Source organism: Candoia aspera, chromosome 10 (assembly GCF_035149785.1).
Source record: "Candoia aspera isolate rCanAsp1 chromosome 10, rCanAsp1.hap2, whole genome shotgun sequence".
In the NCBI taxonomy this organism is placed as follows: domain Eukaryota; kingdom Metazoa; phylum Chordata; class Lepidosauria; order Squamata; family Boidae; genus Candoia; species Candoia aspera.
The window spans coordinates 720,358-733,639 of record NC_086162.1 but is presented as its reverse complement, the minus strand read 5'-3'; the positions used below and the strand labels follow the sequence as shown (position 1 = coordinate 733,639).

The following is a 13,282-nucleotide window of genomic DNA, read 5'->3' as shown; positions in this document are numbered from 1 at the left end:
GCGCGCCGCCCCACCACCGAGAGGCGCGGCTGGAACGGCTCCTCTGTCTCCCTGCTTTGTGTCGGGCGGGCTGACCGAGACTCGGCGCAGAGCGGCTCTGCCCGGCCCTAGAAGGGCGCCGTCCGTCGTCGCAGGCCCGACTTCGGCTCTTCCGGCCTCCTCCTGACTGATTTCCGATTTTGAACTAGGGGGAAGAGCCCAGTAGCTTAACCGCCCTTCCTGTCTTACAGTACTTGCAGCCTTTGGTGACTGCCTGCAGAAAGTTATCTCGGTTTCTACCCTCCCATCATTTGCAGCATGCTAAGCGGGGTAACAACAACACTGCATAATTGAGGCGGCCAAAGAATACCAAAAAGAAGTATGTGTTTCATGGATTATAGAAAGGCCTTCGACTGTGTTGATCATGTCCAGCTGTGGAAAGTGCTCAGAAAAATGGGAATCCCAGAACATCTCATTGTCCTCATGAGAACTTTATAGACAGGCCAGGAAGCCACAGCATGGACAGAACATGGCAAAACAGACTGGCTCCAGGTTGGCAAAGGAGTGAGACAAGCCTATATATTCTCCCCTTATTTATTCAGCCTGTATGCTGAATATATATTAAGGGAAGCTGGATTGGAAGATGAGCTTGGTTTCAAAATTGGAGGAAGAAACATCAATAACTTGCACTATGCTGATGACACTACCCTGACAGCTGAAAATGTAAAGGATCCGCAAGCCCTAGTAATAAAAGTCAAGGAGCACAATGAAAAAATGGGACTAAAATTAAATATAAAGACCACCAAACTAATAACAGATAGAACAACCAGCCTTGGAATTGACAATGGAGAAGTAGTGGAGAGCTGCTGCCTTTTAGGATCAACCATCAACAGTAAAGGAACCAGCAGTCAAGAAATATGCCAAAGACTAGCATTAGGTAGAGCAGCCATGAAGGCCTTGGAAAAGATATTCAGATGCTGTGATGTATCTATACCTACAAAATCAGAATCATGCAAGCCATGGTATTCCCTGTGATAGTCTGTGGAAGCAAAAGTTGAACTTTGAAGAAGCAGGATAGGAAGTGTGTTGAAGCCTTTGAACTTTGGTGTTGGAGAACATTCCTGAGAATACCATGGACAGCCAAGAAAACAAACTGAAGGATCATTGAACAAATCCACCCAGAGTTCTTGCTCAAGGCACAAACGACCAGGTTCAAATTATCCTACTTCGGACACATTATGCGGAGACCCAGCTCTCTAGAAAAGGCTCTAATGCTGGGAAAGTTGGAAGGAAAGAGAAGAGGATGACCAGCAGCAAGGGGGATGGACTCAGTTACAGTAGTGATGGATGCACTGTTGGGAGACTTGAAAGAACAGGTTAGGGAGAGATCATCATGGAGAAAATCTGTCTATGTGGTTGCTAGGAGTTGAAAATGATTTAATGGCACATAATCAATAATCAGTTGTTTATCTCCTATAGTTTCTCCTTTTTAATGATTTGAATTCCATTAACCAAGTACATTTAAAGTTTAACAGAGACAGGTTTTGATCAGAAAATATATATGAAATGTTTTATAGTATTATAAGCTTTTAATTATGTATTGGAATACAGAATAAAGGGGGGGGGAATTACCAGTTCCATTTCATGAAAACTGAAATGCAGAGTTTTCTCCCCTCCAGTTTTATATTCATATTTTCATTGCAACATGCCAGTAGGATGTTAACATTAAAGATGTACTCACACAATTGGTACCTGTAAATCTAATAGCACTGATGCACTGTATTCAGTTCCCAACTTTTAGTGTGTTTCATCTTGCGCAACAAATAAACGTAATTTTTTTTTTTAAAACTGGGCATGAAAATAATGCTGCATGCTGGAGGGGGCACATGGGAAAGAATCAGGAAGATTCCCTGTGGCTTACCTCTGTCCAAGTAGAGACAGAGGTGTTCCAGCTTTAGCTGTTTCTCAGGCCAACTCCCTTCCTCATTTCCAGCGTCAACCTTTCCCCCTTTCATGACTGGAGGCCCTCAGAATGGCTCAGCATTCTCTCTGCCACCTAAGCAAATGGCATGGGGACCCAGCCACAGCTGCTCCTGTCTGCACTGACTGTGGAGATACAGGCCTCTCTGGCATGTATCTTCTCCCCAGTAACTCATTTATTTGAGAAAGAAGTCTTCCATAGGCACCACATTTAAATAAGCATTTAATTGTATTTCATTGGTACTAATATTGCCTTCAATTAAAAAATTATTTTCCAATTCCTTGCAGATATTTCAAAGTACAATATTAATTTTATACAAAATGGAGCAGGTAAGCAAACCCTATTTCACATTTTACATTCTTCAAAAATACAACTTCGTTTATTCTTCTGGTGTTTTGGAGAGCTCTTCCTTTGGAAGTACTGTACCTGTAGTGAGCATCTTCACATCACTCAATGCACAGACATTTGATCCCAGGTTTCAAAGTTAAACTAAATGTGCTTAAACACAACATAGGTACTCCTGAGAGAAACTGGTAACTTTAAATCAACCCCACCAAGTCCTGTGAGGCTGTGGAGTTTAGCCAGAGAAACACCATGGCAGGGTCCCCACAACACGCCCACCCTAATCTCTGAATTCACCCAATATTCTGAGTTTGCAGACCACCTCAAATCATAAACTAACACAATGGGCTGGTCAACTTCCAACCATGACTGACCAGCCAATGTTTAGCAGTTGTGCAATGCAGTGGTTAGGTCTTTAATAACCTGGCTAAGCCTGCCATGCAAACCTGGCCAGAGTGTGATCATGAAGGAAGCCAGAGGTTCAGATCACAGTCCACACTGTGAAGGGGACCCAGGAAGGCACTTTCAAAAATTATCTGAGAACCTTTGGGGTCTCCACCTTCCCTGCTCTGTGGAGCAATCAAGCAATCATCCTTCGTGGGAAAAGCAGGAAACCAACTCTCCCCAACTGAAGGGTTTTCTCTCCATCTTGCACTTGCTGACATTTTTCTGCCCAACAGGAAAAGGTGCACCTGAAGCTTTCATGGCCAGAGCAATGGAAAATACCTGTTTCCTTAGACTAGTCCAAAGTTGGAAGAGAGGCTTAGACTGTTCTCTGATTATTGGATAGGGTCCCACATCTAGCTCCACTCCCAAATCCTGACTGTGGCTAGATAGAATGGTAGCTTGTTGTTTCCCCATATAATCTAAGCTAGTATCTTAGTATTCGGAAAGAAATAACACTGCAGAACAACAAAAAAAAAAAATTCAATTAACAGATTGCAAAATAAGAACAGCAACAACAATTCCTCTTCCCTGGGCTTTACTGATGAAGACTGTATATGGGAAGAAAAGCTAAAACACCCAAGTGATTAGAAAAATATAAACTGCATTTACTTGAAAGTGTCCACTGCATAGAAACTGGGTTTGGCCAGCGTGCACACTATTAAAAACACAGTGTAGATAACATACCATTTCCACCCACTTTCACACATACACACACACACACACACACACACCTTACATAAATATATCCAGTTTCCTTGGCATTTTTCAGTGCAGAACAGACTCCAAAGCTTAGAAACAATAAACAGTGCAGAAGTTGAAAAACCAGCCCTCAGCAACAGGAAACATTGATTAAAAAAAGGAGATGCTACTTCTAGACGGTTAAAGCAAATGCAAAGTGTACGACATCAGAGCGGCATTTACTTCCCAGGCCAGCAGGTGCTCCAAAGAGGATCTCCTGTGCTTCAATAGAGGAGAGCTGAGCTAGCCAATAGTGTTCCTGCTGCCTCTTCTGTGACCCAGTTTCTTAAGGACAGCTCGTCTCTTGTTGGTACCTTGAAATTTTGGAACCGGTGGTGTCTATGAAGTTAACCGCTCCCAGAGAAGGTGCCGGAGGCAATGGGCAGTCCTTTTTCACTGCTGCCATCTGTCTGGTTCTGCTGCTTCTGGGAGATAATTGCTTGCTGGGAAGTAAGGCAGGCAGCAGTGGGGCACATGAAGAACAGGGGCCCCGGTCTCCGGAACCGCTTCAGGGCCGGGGAGAGCAGCCTGTTTCTTCCCTCCCTCGCAAGGAACAGGGCAGAGCTGGGATGGTATCCAAGCAGTGACCAAAACTACTGTGGGAAGGTGCTGATCTGACTCAAGTCCATTCAGCTCAGGCTACTGATGGAGGTTTTGCATAGACTGGACATTTGCTCAAGGAGGCATAAGTCAGAAAAGGGCAGCGTGATGGCTTTCCACCCGTTCCATCAATCCCACATAAACACACTTGTGCACATGCATGCGCATGTACACACATAACCACACTCACAGAGTGCTTGTGGACACTTCTAGCTACATGTATTGCACTGAAGTTAAGTGCTTTCTTGCACACCACATACTTTTTCACTCAGAGCAAAAAGGATGAAAATACCCAAGGACTGTGAACAGTTATTTACAAATGACATCGTAGCCATCAGCTGAAAGAGAACTAAAGTGCATTTTAGAGGCCAGCAAGTAAGTGTAACTGGATCAGTCCCAGTGAACTATATTCCTTCCCTAAATTTGAATAGCAGGAGCAACTGCCAGCAAACATTGTAGACACCGTAGAGCAAGTTTTCCTAAACTTAGTCATTTCCAGGTGCGTGAACTTCAATTTTCAGAATTCCCCAGCCAGCAAAATCATTGCTGAGAATTCTGGGAGATGAAGTCCACACCCCAGAAATTGTCCACTTCCCCTGCTCTAGTTACTCTCTCATATCCTCAATACATAGCTGAGATGAGGTCCGCAGGCACTCTCCATGCCCTGGAGTCTTGGCACAATTAAGTCGTTCAATCCTAGGCCCATCCACAAAGCAGGCTGGGCAAGCAAGACCAGCTGGCTCCCAAAGTCCCAGGGGGCACCATTCCAGAAGGCAGAATCAAGCAAAGGGGATGTTCTTACAACACGGGTTATCAAAATCCATTGCAGAGGCATGCTAGTTTAAAACTCCACCCCAACTGCCCAGTATAGGAGCTCTCCATACTCAACCAGAAACACCTTAGCTACACAAGCCTCACAGGCACGTGGGGAGATTGAAGAGATTCTGGTCTACGTTTAACTGAAGAGGAAGAGGAGGATGAGAAAAGCCCGTGGACTGCAGATACTCCCAGAGGGAGTTCAGTGGAACAGCAACCAGCCAGCCTGTCCCCCTACAGCAGTAGCACAGCAGGTGCAAACCGAGAACAGTTGAGGTGGCCTTGCAAGGCCCCTGCAGCTGTCTCCACTCCATAGGGTGGGTGGACAGCCAGCCAAGGTCACAGCCACAATAACCCTGTTTCCTCCATTTCTGCCTTTTGGCCACCCCGCCTGCCTCTCAGCTTGGGAAAAGCTTTAGACAGGCATACTGTGCTATGAGAGTTCGTCCTGGAAACAAAAGAGGATTGGCTAGAAAATCCAAACACAGTGGATGTGACAAAATAAGGACATGTACAAAACTTTAGAAAAGAAACTTCCCCAAACCTTCCAGGCATTCTACGCTAGAATTTTACCCTGAGTAAGTTGAGAGAGGAAAGGCACCCTTCCCCCTGTGGGGCCTGTGGCTCCCAAGAAGCCTTTGAAGGGTGGGTGGGCTGTCTGGCTGCACCCTGGCTGTCTGCGGGGGTAAGGGCCTGACTTGGAAGCTCCGCAGACCCTGGAGGAGTCTGCTTTGCCAGAACAAGCTGGACTGCTCCCAAGTCTCCACTGGACCAACACTGAGACCCCCGAGCACCTCTCTGGACCCGCCAAAGCCAGCCAATCTAAAGGGGAACCTTTTCTAGGCAAAAGCTGCTGTGCTGAGATAGTCATTCTGATAAAGCTGAACAGTGCAAATCCTTTTAGCCCCTGAATTCATGTAAACACCCCGGCAGTGCACTCGGTTACCAAGAAGGGCAAGCACATAAGATGAAAGAGCCAGCAGCCCATGTACTCATGTGCAAAGTCTGATCATGATGTGCACAAACTTGTTTTTGCAGCTAGCCAAAAGACAAGGCCTTGGGAGGGCATCTCCATTCTTCTGTGCCACTGCTGCTAGGAGAGCCCACCGTGCTGCCTCCGTTTTCCCACAAGCGTCGACTTCCTTCCTGCATGGCTTACAGGGCACACTCACCCTGAACCACCCCAGGCCAGGACTCCACTCCACTCCACGCCCCCCGAAAGCAAGGAGCTGCCTGCCTGCCCGCCATCCTTTCAAAGTGACCAATTCCCACGCTCACGTTGCTGTGAGCCAAAGTGACAAGTGAGAGCAGAGCTGGGGCGGCTGTTCCTCCTCTTGGGAGAAGGGAACCCACGACGCTCCTCTCCCCTGGTAGCCGGCTTGTCTCTGCTGCTTTCCGGGGCTTCACTTGGGGAAGCTGCCACCCAAGGCAAGCCCCTCCTCCCCCCCCTGCAGGAGAGGCTCCAAGGGAATAAGAGGGGAGGCCATCTCAGGGCTCTGGAGGGAAAGAAAACGAGACGCCTCCATGGCACTTAGGGACGGGTTCTGGGAGCTGGACGGGCGTCCTGCCAGGGTGCTCTGCTGGCCAGCGGGAGGCAGCACAGAGGAACAGCTAGCAGCAGTGGTGGTGGTGGACGCACCGGCCACCGTGCTGGGGAAGTCCCGTGGCCCTGGTGCTGGAGGCTCCCCCAAGGTCTTCGGGAGAAGGGAGGGGCAGTCTCTGCCGCCCGCTTTGTCCCTGCTCGTGCCTCGGCAGGCGCACTGGCACTGGCACACCTCTTCCTGCTTGATGATGATCACGGGCACGCTCAGGCCAATCTGCTGCATGGGACTCCCTGGGGAGGAAGCAAGCCGTCACTCCACGGAGGGGCCCTGGCCGCTTTCCAGCCCTCTGAGAATGGCCCGTCCTCAACAGACAGAGGAGACAATGCTCAGAGAAAAGCCTCTTGCAGCAGGCCCGTTTCCATGCCCTCAAGTGCTGCTAGCCAGCAGCATTGCTTCCCCTCTAGGTAGCCTTGCAAGCTGGGGACCGCGGCTGAAGTCAGAAACATCCCAGGCTGCAGCCTGAGCTCTGCAGGCCTTCCTGGGGCAGAGACTGACCTCAAGCGGGGTTTGAGGGGGGAGAAGCATCATCCAGCATCCATTTCCTGCTCAGGGAAATAAAAATCCTCTCTAGCCCCCCTTCCGTTTTGCTGCCCTCCTTAGTGAAGACCCACAGGTCCCCACCCCCTCCCTCTTTCATAGTATACTGCTGCCCCCCCCCCTGCATTAGTAAGAAGGACACCCATCTACCAAATACAAAAGGGAAATGGGCTTCCCTCAGAAAGGAGACATAGGGAGTTCTAAAACGCATGGCCAAAGCACGCTGGGCAGATTCCCACCCTCAGCCTCCCTGCCGCTCTCAGCAGCAAGCCCTTCTGGGGGTCAGTGGCCCATGAGGCATGTGGATGTGGGGAGTTCAGGAGATGTGGCTTACCTGCACTACCAGACACAGGGAGAGCAGTTGTGAAGAAGACCTTCTCTAAGACAGGAGCCTGTGGCTTGGGAAGAAAGGGGGGTCAAGCCTGTAAGGAGGGAGGCTGCAGCTCCCCACAGTATTACAAAGACTGCTGCAGGAGACGTTATCCTGCACAAAACTGACCAGACAGCCCCCCCCCCTCCACGTCCTGCGAGGCTCTGGGACTCACCATTTGCTCTTGGTTCTGCGGTGTCCTGGTGGCACCATTTAAAATCCACTGGAGGTTTTGTTCCTCCATGATGATGCTGGACTGAAGAATGGCTGTGTTTTGCGAGGGGGCAATGGTGACACTGGGGCTGCTAGGCAGCGCAGGGCCCCCTCCCACAGGCACAGTCTGAACTCTGCTGGGCAGGACCTCACTGGCACCTGCAGCTGCTGGTCCAGAGGCGGCCTCTGAGACCCCAGAAAGCCCAGTCCCCATGGGCTGCGCAGGTGTCTGAAAGTGGCGCAGGAAGCCCTGGGGACTGGCTGCCAAAAGGGTGCTGTTAGGAGGAGGCACTTCTGGAGGCTGCAGGAGACAGGCAGGGGTTCCATAAGCTGCTTGCTGAGCACCAGTGGAGACGGGAGGCAGTGCTGGCAGGGAAGGCTCAGAGATGCCAAGCTGAAGAACAAGCGGCAGGGATACGGGCGCAGCCTCTCCTGGAGGTGGCTGGGCTGCTGGGGCTGGCTCTGTATCACCACCAAAGTCTCCAATCAAGGCATCTGCCAGACAAGGAGCACAGTGAGAAAATTCTGGAAGACCACAAAGGACTGCCCATCAAATCCCGCTATAGCCTGGGGCCTGCCCTAGGGGGTTCCTCCTGATGGAACCAGGGGCACCTGCAGCCGGAAAGCTGCTGACCCGGCTGCATGGAGAGGGTGCCCCTCTCTTAAACTTTGGCCTGCTTCCTCCTGGCCTCAAGAGGACATGCCACATACACTGCTCTGGTAAGGCAGGCCATGGACACATCCCCCACGAGTCGGCCTGTGGCAACATTTTCCTTCAAGACAGCCCAGCCCAAAGATTCCTCAATGCTCCCAGAGAACATCTTTCTTCATCAGAGCATTGTGATGTACAGAACAGAAGACCCAGCACGTGGAATCTCTCCTTCTGTTCTTAGATACAGTTTATTCTAACCACGCCCGGCCCCAGGGGGCTGTCAAAATCACCAGTTCCTGAGCCTTGGGGCAGTTTGCCCAGATCTGGTAAGAAGAGATGTTGCCAAGTGAACCTGTACCTGTGTGCTGAGAATCTTCCTGATTTGATGGAGGCTCCAGGCTCTGGAACATGGACTCGAAGATGCTTGCTGGTGAGATTGTACTCAGGTCTTGCCCATGTGCCTACAGAAAGGAGGGAGTAGTAAGGCACCCCAAATCAGCGACTGGTGCCTGAGCTTGGTACCAGTGCTGGCTCTAGGCCCAGACAGGACCACTACAGAGCAGGCTATTCAGGTACTTTGTTGGAGAAACCAAATAAGCCGGCTTGCTTTCTGCAGCATGATAAACACGTATCATTGACTGAGAACACAGGTCCTCCTTCAAAGAAGTGGCAAGAGGCTATTTATACACCTGACACCCTCCGCAGTGCTATCGTAACCAAAGGCAAGAGATGCTTACTGGGTCTGAATTATCCCGCAGTTCTGAATCTGTGGACATAAGGCTCAAGTCACTCAGGCAGAGTGAGTGGTTTGTATCCTGCAGAGGAGGAGAGGAGCCCAAATTAAGCAACGGAGCATCTGGAACAGAGCAGGGGAGCTGGTGCCCCCGCCCCATTCTCGTCAATCACATCCAACACAGCCAGTGGTCTAGAAGGCCAAATCTCCCTAAACCCAGGTTTACAGCCACAAGTGTGGCTCCACCTAGGATGCTACCCTTTCCAATAGCATCAGACCTCGACTTCAGAATAGGCAGTAATCAGCAGTGAGCAAAGATTTTTCTGGCTTTAGCAAAGCACAAGGGATTATGAGAAAGAGTCTGCAGCAGGAGAGAGCTACAGAAAATTGCATGAGTGATGAACTCGCCATTGGTGCTGCTGTGAATCGCCCAACTCCAAGGAAAGAGCCAGCGGCTTTAGAGAGGACAAAGCAAAATAAAAAGCCAGGGAAAGAGAGAAGACCAGCAAGTCAAAGTAGGAGGGCTTTGATTTCCTTGTCTTTTGCCAGCATGAATTCCAGACTATAAATAAATAAAATTATTATTTATTAAACTTGTAAGCCGCCCAATTCCAAACGACTCTGGACAGCTCACAACAATCAAAGAAATTAAAATATTTATTTGAATTTGTATGCTACCCAGGTCCAATGAAATTACAATAAAACTTAAAAACGAAAGATAAAAGATGGCAAATGCAATGAAGTGAGCAGTCTCCCTCACCGAAGGTCTGGGTAACCCTAATCCTAACCTACATCCCAAGGAGACATGGGAAGGGTGTCCCACCACTTCCTTCTATCCCTCCTTGAAAATTTAGGTTTACACTCTCTTTGAAATATTAATAAACTTGATTATGTCACTTGTCATTCTAATATTTTCAGAAGAGAAGTCTGGTCCATTTGCTTCAACAAAAACACTTATTGTTGCAGATTAAGGGCTAAAATCAGACTACATTTGTTTAAGTTGCCATTGGATTCTTGGAAGATTTTCTATTTTATTATCATAAAGCAAATTGTTAGCCTGAATATATCTTCCCAAAATGAGGAATAAATGACCACAATATTGATACCCTTGAACTCCTTTAGTTCTAAATAAGCCCTACAAAGCAAGTTGCTTCCAAAGTACCTATTTTCTGCATTAAAAACAATTGAAAAGTTAAAACAAGGGTTGGTAGAAAATAGAAAAATTAAACTCCTTTCCCATATTACAGTCACATATAGTTGCTTTTTTGAAAGCATATTTTGTTTTGTTCTGCCTAAAAGTCACATGACTGGCCCAAAGTCACCCAGTTGGCTTCCAGGCCCAAGGCAGGACTAGAAGTCCAGTTTCCCTGCTCCTGGACCACTGCCTTTGATCACTACCCCACACGGGCTGCCACTGAGTCTTTACTTCTACCATTTTATTCTTACTTATTTATCGAATTTATATAGCTGCCCATCTCACCAGTGAGACTCTGGGTGGCATACATTAAATCATCTCTTATCTACCCCAAGCCCTCATTCTAGCTTTAGTTGCACACATTTTACTTCAGTTCTGCAGTATTTTTAGGAGCATGCTTATGGAACTGGAGCTTCATTACAGATAATCTAGTATCTAACGCTGCCTGATGCAATTCTGGGATCTTATACGTGAAAAGTCACAGATGTAAGGAAAAGATGCTGAAACTGCTTGGAACAGAATTGAAAAGAATTATATTCAGGAGGGCCACCAAAGGGTGTGAATTCACACAAACAGGAAGTACAGATAAGGATGTTCAGTGGAATGATGATGAGAAAGTGGCTGTCGATGAAGGGAAAAGCAGCATCTAAGAGAATTACAAAAACCGAGGATGAGAAAAAGATACTGTATAATGACTCGAGAGAAAGAGTTACAAAGAATGTAGTCAAAAAGACCAAGTAATGGTTAAAATTAAACAAGCAGAAAAATGCAGAATGATTTTGATGTAAATAAAAAACGTATTTTGAAAATGGGTGAAAAAGGATAAACAAGGAGCAGAGTGAATGAAATTAAAAATAAAAGTGATGAAATTATTTGGGATGAAACAGGGTATGCTGGAAGTCCTATTTTGGAGTTTTCTATGGAAATTATAGTGATATATATAAAAAAATGGAATTAAAATAAATGCTAAATGTTAATGTCCAAGAAAAAAATGGATGAAAAGGAAAAATTAAACACTGAGCATTCTGAGAAATTGTACATGACAGATGTTGTTAGTATATACCTGAAGAAATGTTAAAATATGGCTGCAGTTTGTTTATGAAATAGTTATGCAATTTTCTAATGTGTGTGTGAAGGTTATACCTGTGCCTGATGATTGGAAGGACACCATTATTATTCACATACACAAAGAGAAAAGTAGCAAGAGTGAATGGAGAAACCACAGGGGGATTAGTTTGTTAGGTATGCCTAGGAACAGGTCAGCAGATTTCTCATGGAAAGAGTGTGAAAGGTGACAATGTGCAACATTTGGGAAGTGCAGCTTTATGCTAGGTCTGATGTACAGACCAGATTTTTGGTCTTCAGCAGGTCACTGGAAGTGTATGATTTGCTACTGTATATGGTTAAGTGAATAATCTTGAATAATGGAACATTCTGCACAAATATGGAGTTGAAGGCTGGTTGCAGACTATGGGCAACATGGACAGTATATGGTGGAAGTGAATGCACATGAGAAATGGAACGCTCAGCAAATGGTTCAGCACTGAAGAGGGAGTAGCGTTTGGGATGTCCCCTTGGTTGTTTAATGAATTTATGGTTAAAAGAAATGATGCTTTCAATGACATTAAAGATATGTTGCTTGGGGAAGTGAATATTTATTTGTTTGTTTGTTTATCAACTTTTGCCACCGCCCATCTCCCCCCAAAGGGTTTACAACCTGGGCGGTTTACAACCAGGATAAAACATTAAAATACCATAAAAATATAAATACAAATATAATATACAAATAAATACAATATGATATCCAGATGAGAAGGCTAGTTGGAAAATCACTCACATATATCTAAGAAGCCATTTAGGGCGCTAACTATCTCCAGGAGTGATTACTCCCACTCCTGCCCCAAGCGAGGTGGCAAAACCAGGTCTTCAGTTGTTTTCAGAAGGCCACAAGAGATGGAATCTTCCTTATCCCTGGGGGAAGGATGTTCCAGAGGGCAGGAGCCACTGCAGAGAAGGCCCACTTCCTGGACCCCGCCAGATGGAACTCTCTTACAGATGGGGTCCATAACATGCCCTCTCTGCATGATTGGATGGGACGGGTAGATGTAATGGGGATGAGGCGGTCCCTCAGGTACCCTGTTCCCATGTCATGTAGGGCTTTAAAGGTAATAACTAACACCTTGAATTGGACCCAGAAGCAAACCGGCACCCAATGCAGCTTGCGAAGCAGTGGTGTAATATGTGCCGATCTAGTGGCTTCAAGAACTGCTCATGCGGCCGCATTTTGGACCAGCTGTAGCTTCCGGATACTCTTCAAGGGTAGCCCCATGTAGAGCGCATTACAGTAGTCTATATGGGAGATGACCGGGGCGTGAGTGACTGTGAAGGGCCGCCCAGTTCAGGAAAGGGCGTAAGTAGCGCACAACATGAAGTTCTGCAAAGGCCCTCCTGGCCACGACTGCCACCTGCTCTTCGAGCAGGAGTCATGAGTCCAGTAGGACCCCCAAGTTCCACACCCAGTCCATCCGGGGAAGTGCAACCCCATCCAGAACCAAAGATGTTAAATTCCCAGATACCAAGGAGCCCTCCACCCACAGCAACTCCGTCTTACCAGGGTTCAGCTGAAGCCTGTTGTTCCCCGTCCAGACCCCCACAGCCTCCAGGCACCTGGAAGGGACGGTCACAGCATCACTTATTTCACCCAGGACGGAGATGTATAATTGAATATCATCAGTGTACTGATGATACCTCATCCCATGGTGACGGATGATCTCGTCCAGAGGTTTCATGTAGATGTTAAAAAGGAGCGGAGAGAGTACCGAACCCTGCAGCACCCCACAAAGGAGGGGCTGAGGGTTGGACCTCTCACTCCCTATCACCGATTGGGACCGGCCCTGGAGGAAGAAGGTGATCCAGCGCAAGACTACGCTGCCCACCCACAACTCCCTGAGCCGCCCCAAAAGGATACCATGGTTGATGGTATTGAAAGCCGCTAAGAGGTCAAGAAGAGCCAGGATGGATGGACTGCCTCCATCCCGCTCCTGCCAGAGGTCATCCATAAGTGCGACAAATGCA

At 47.6% G+C, this 13,282-nt stretch overlaps 1 protein-coding gene across 3 annotated transcripts in view; it reads right to left on the bottom strand.

The window, feature by feature from the left end:
* Positions 1 to 2,165: 2,165 nt before the first annotated feature.
* MTF1 (metal regulatory transcription factor 1) overlaps positions 2,166 to 13,282 on the bottom strand; it is a 30,018-nt gene continuing 18,901 nt past the window's right edge. Inside the window, exons 7-11 of one of the 3 annotated variants that reach the window (XM_063311699.1) lie at positions 9,017 to 9,094; positions 8,638 to 8,740; positions 7,590 to 8,122; positions 7,379 to 7,442; positions 2,166 to 6,737 (exon numbers count right to left, since the gene is read on the bottom strand). In XM_063311699.1, the coding sequence (XP_063167769.1) occupies positions 6,307 to 6,737; positions 7,379 to 7,442; positions 7,590 to 8,122; positions 8,638 to 8,740; positions 9,017 to 9,094 (1,209 nt within the window). In that variant the 3' untranslated portion in view covers positions 2,166 to 6,306. The remainder of the gene's footprint in view (positions 6,738 to 7,378; positions 7,443 to 7,589; positions 8,123 to 8,637; positions 8,741 to 9,016; positions 9,095 to 13,282) is intronic. The other 2 variants (XM_063311700.1, XM_063311701.1) reach the window with 2 other exon arrangements.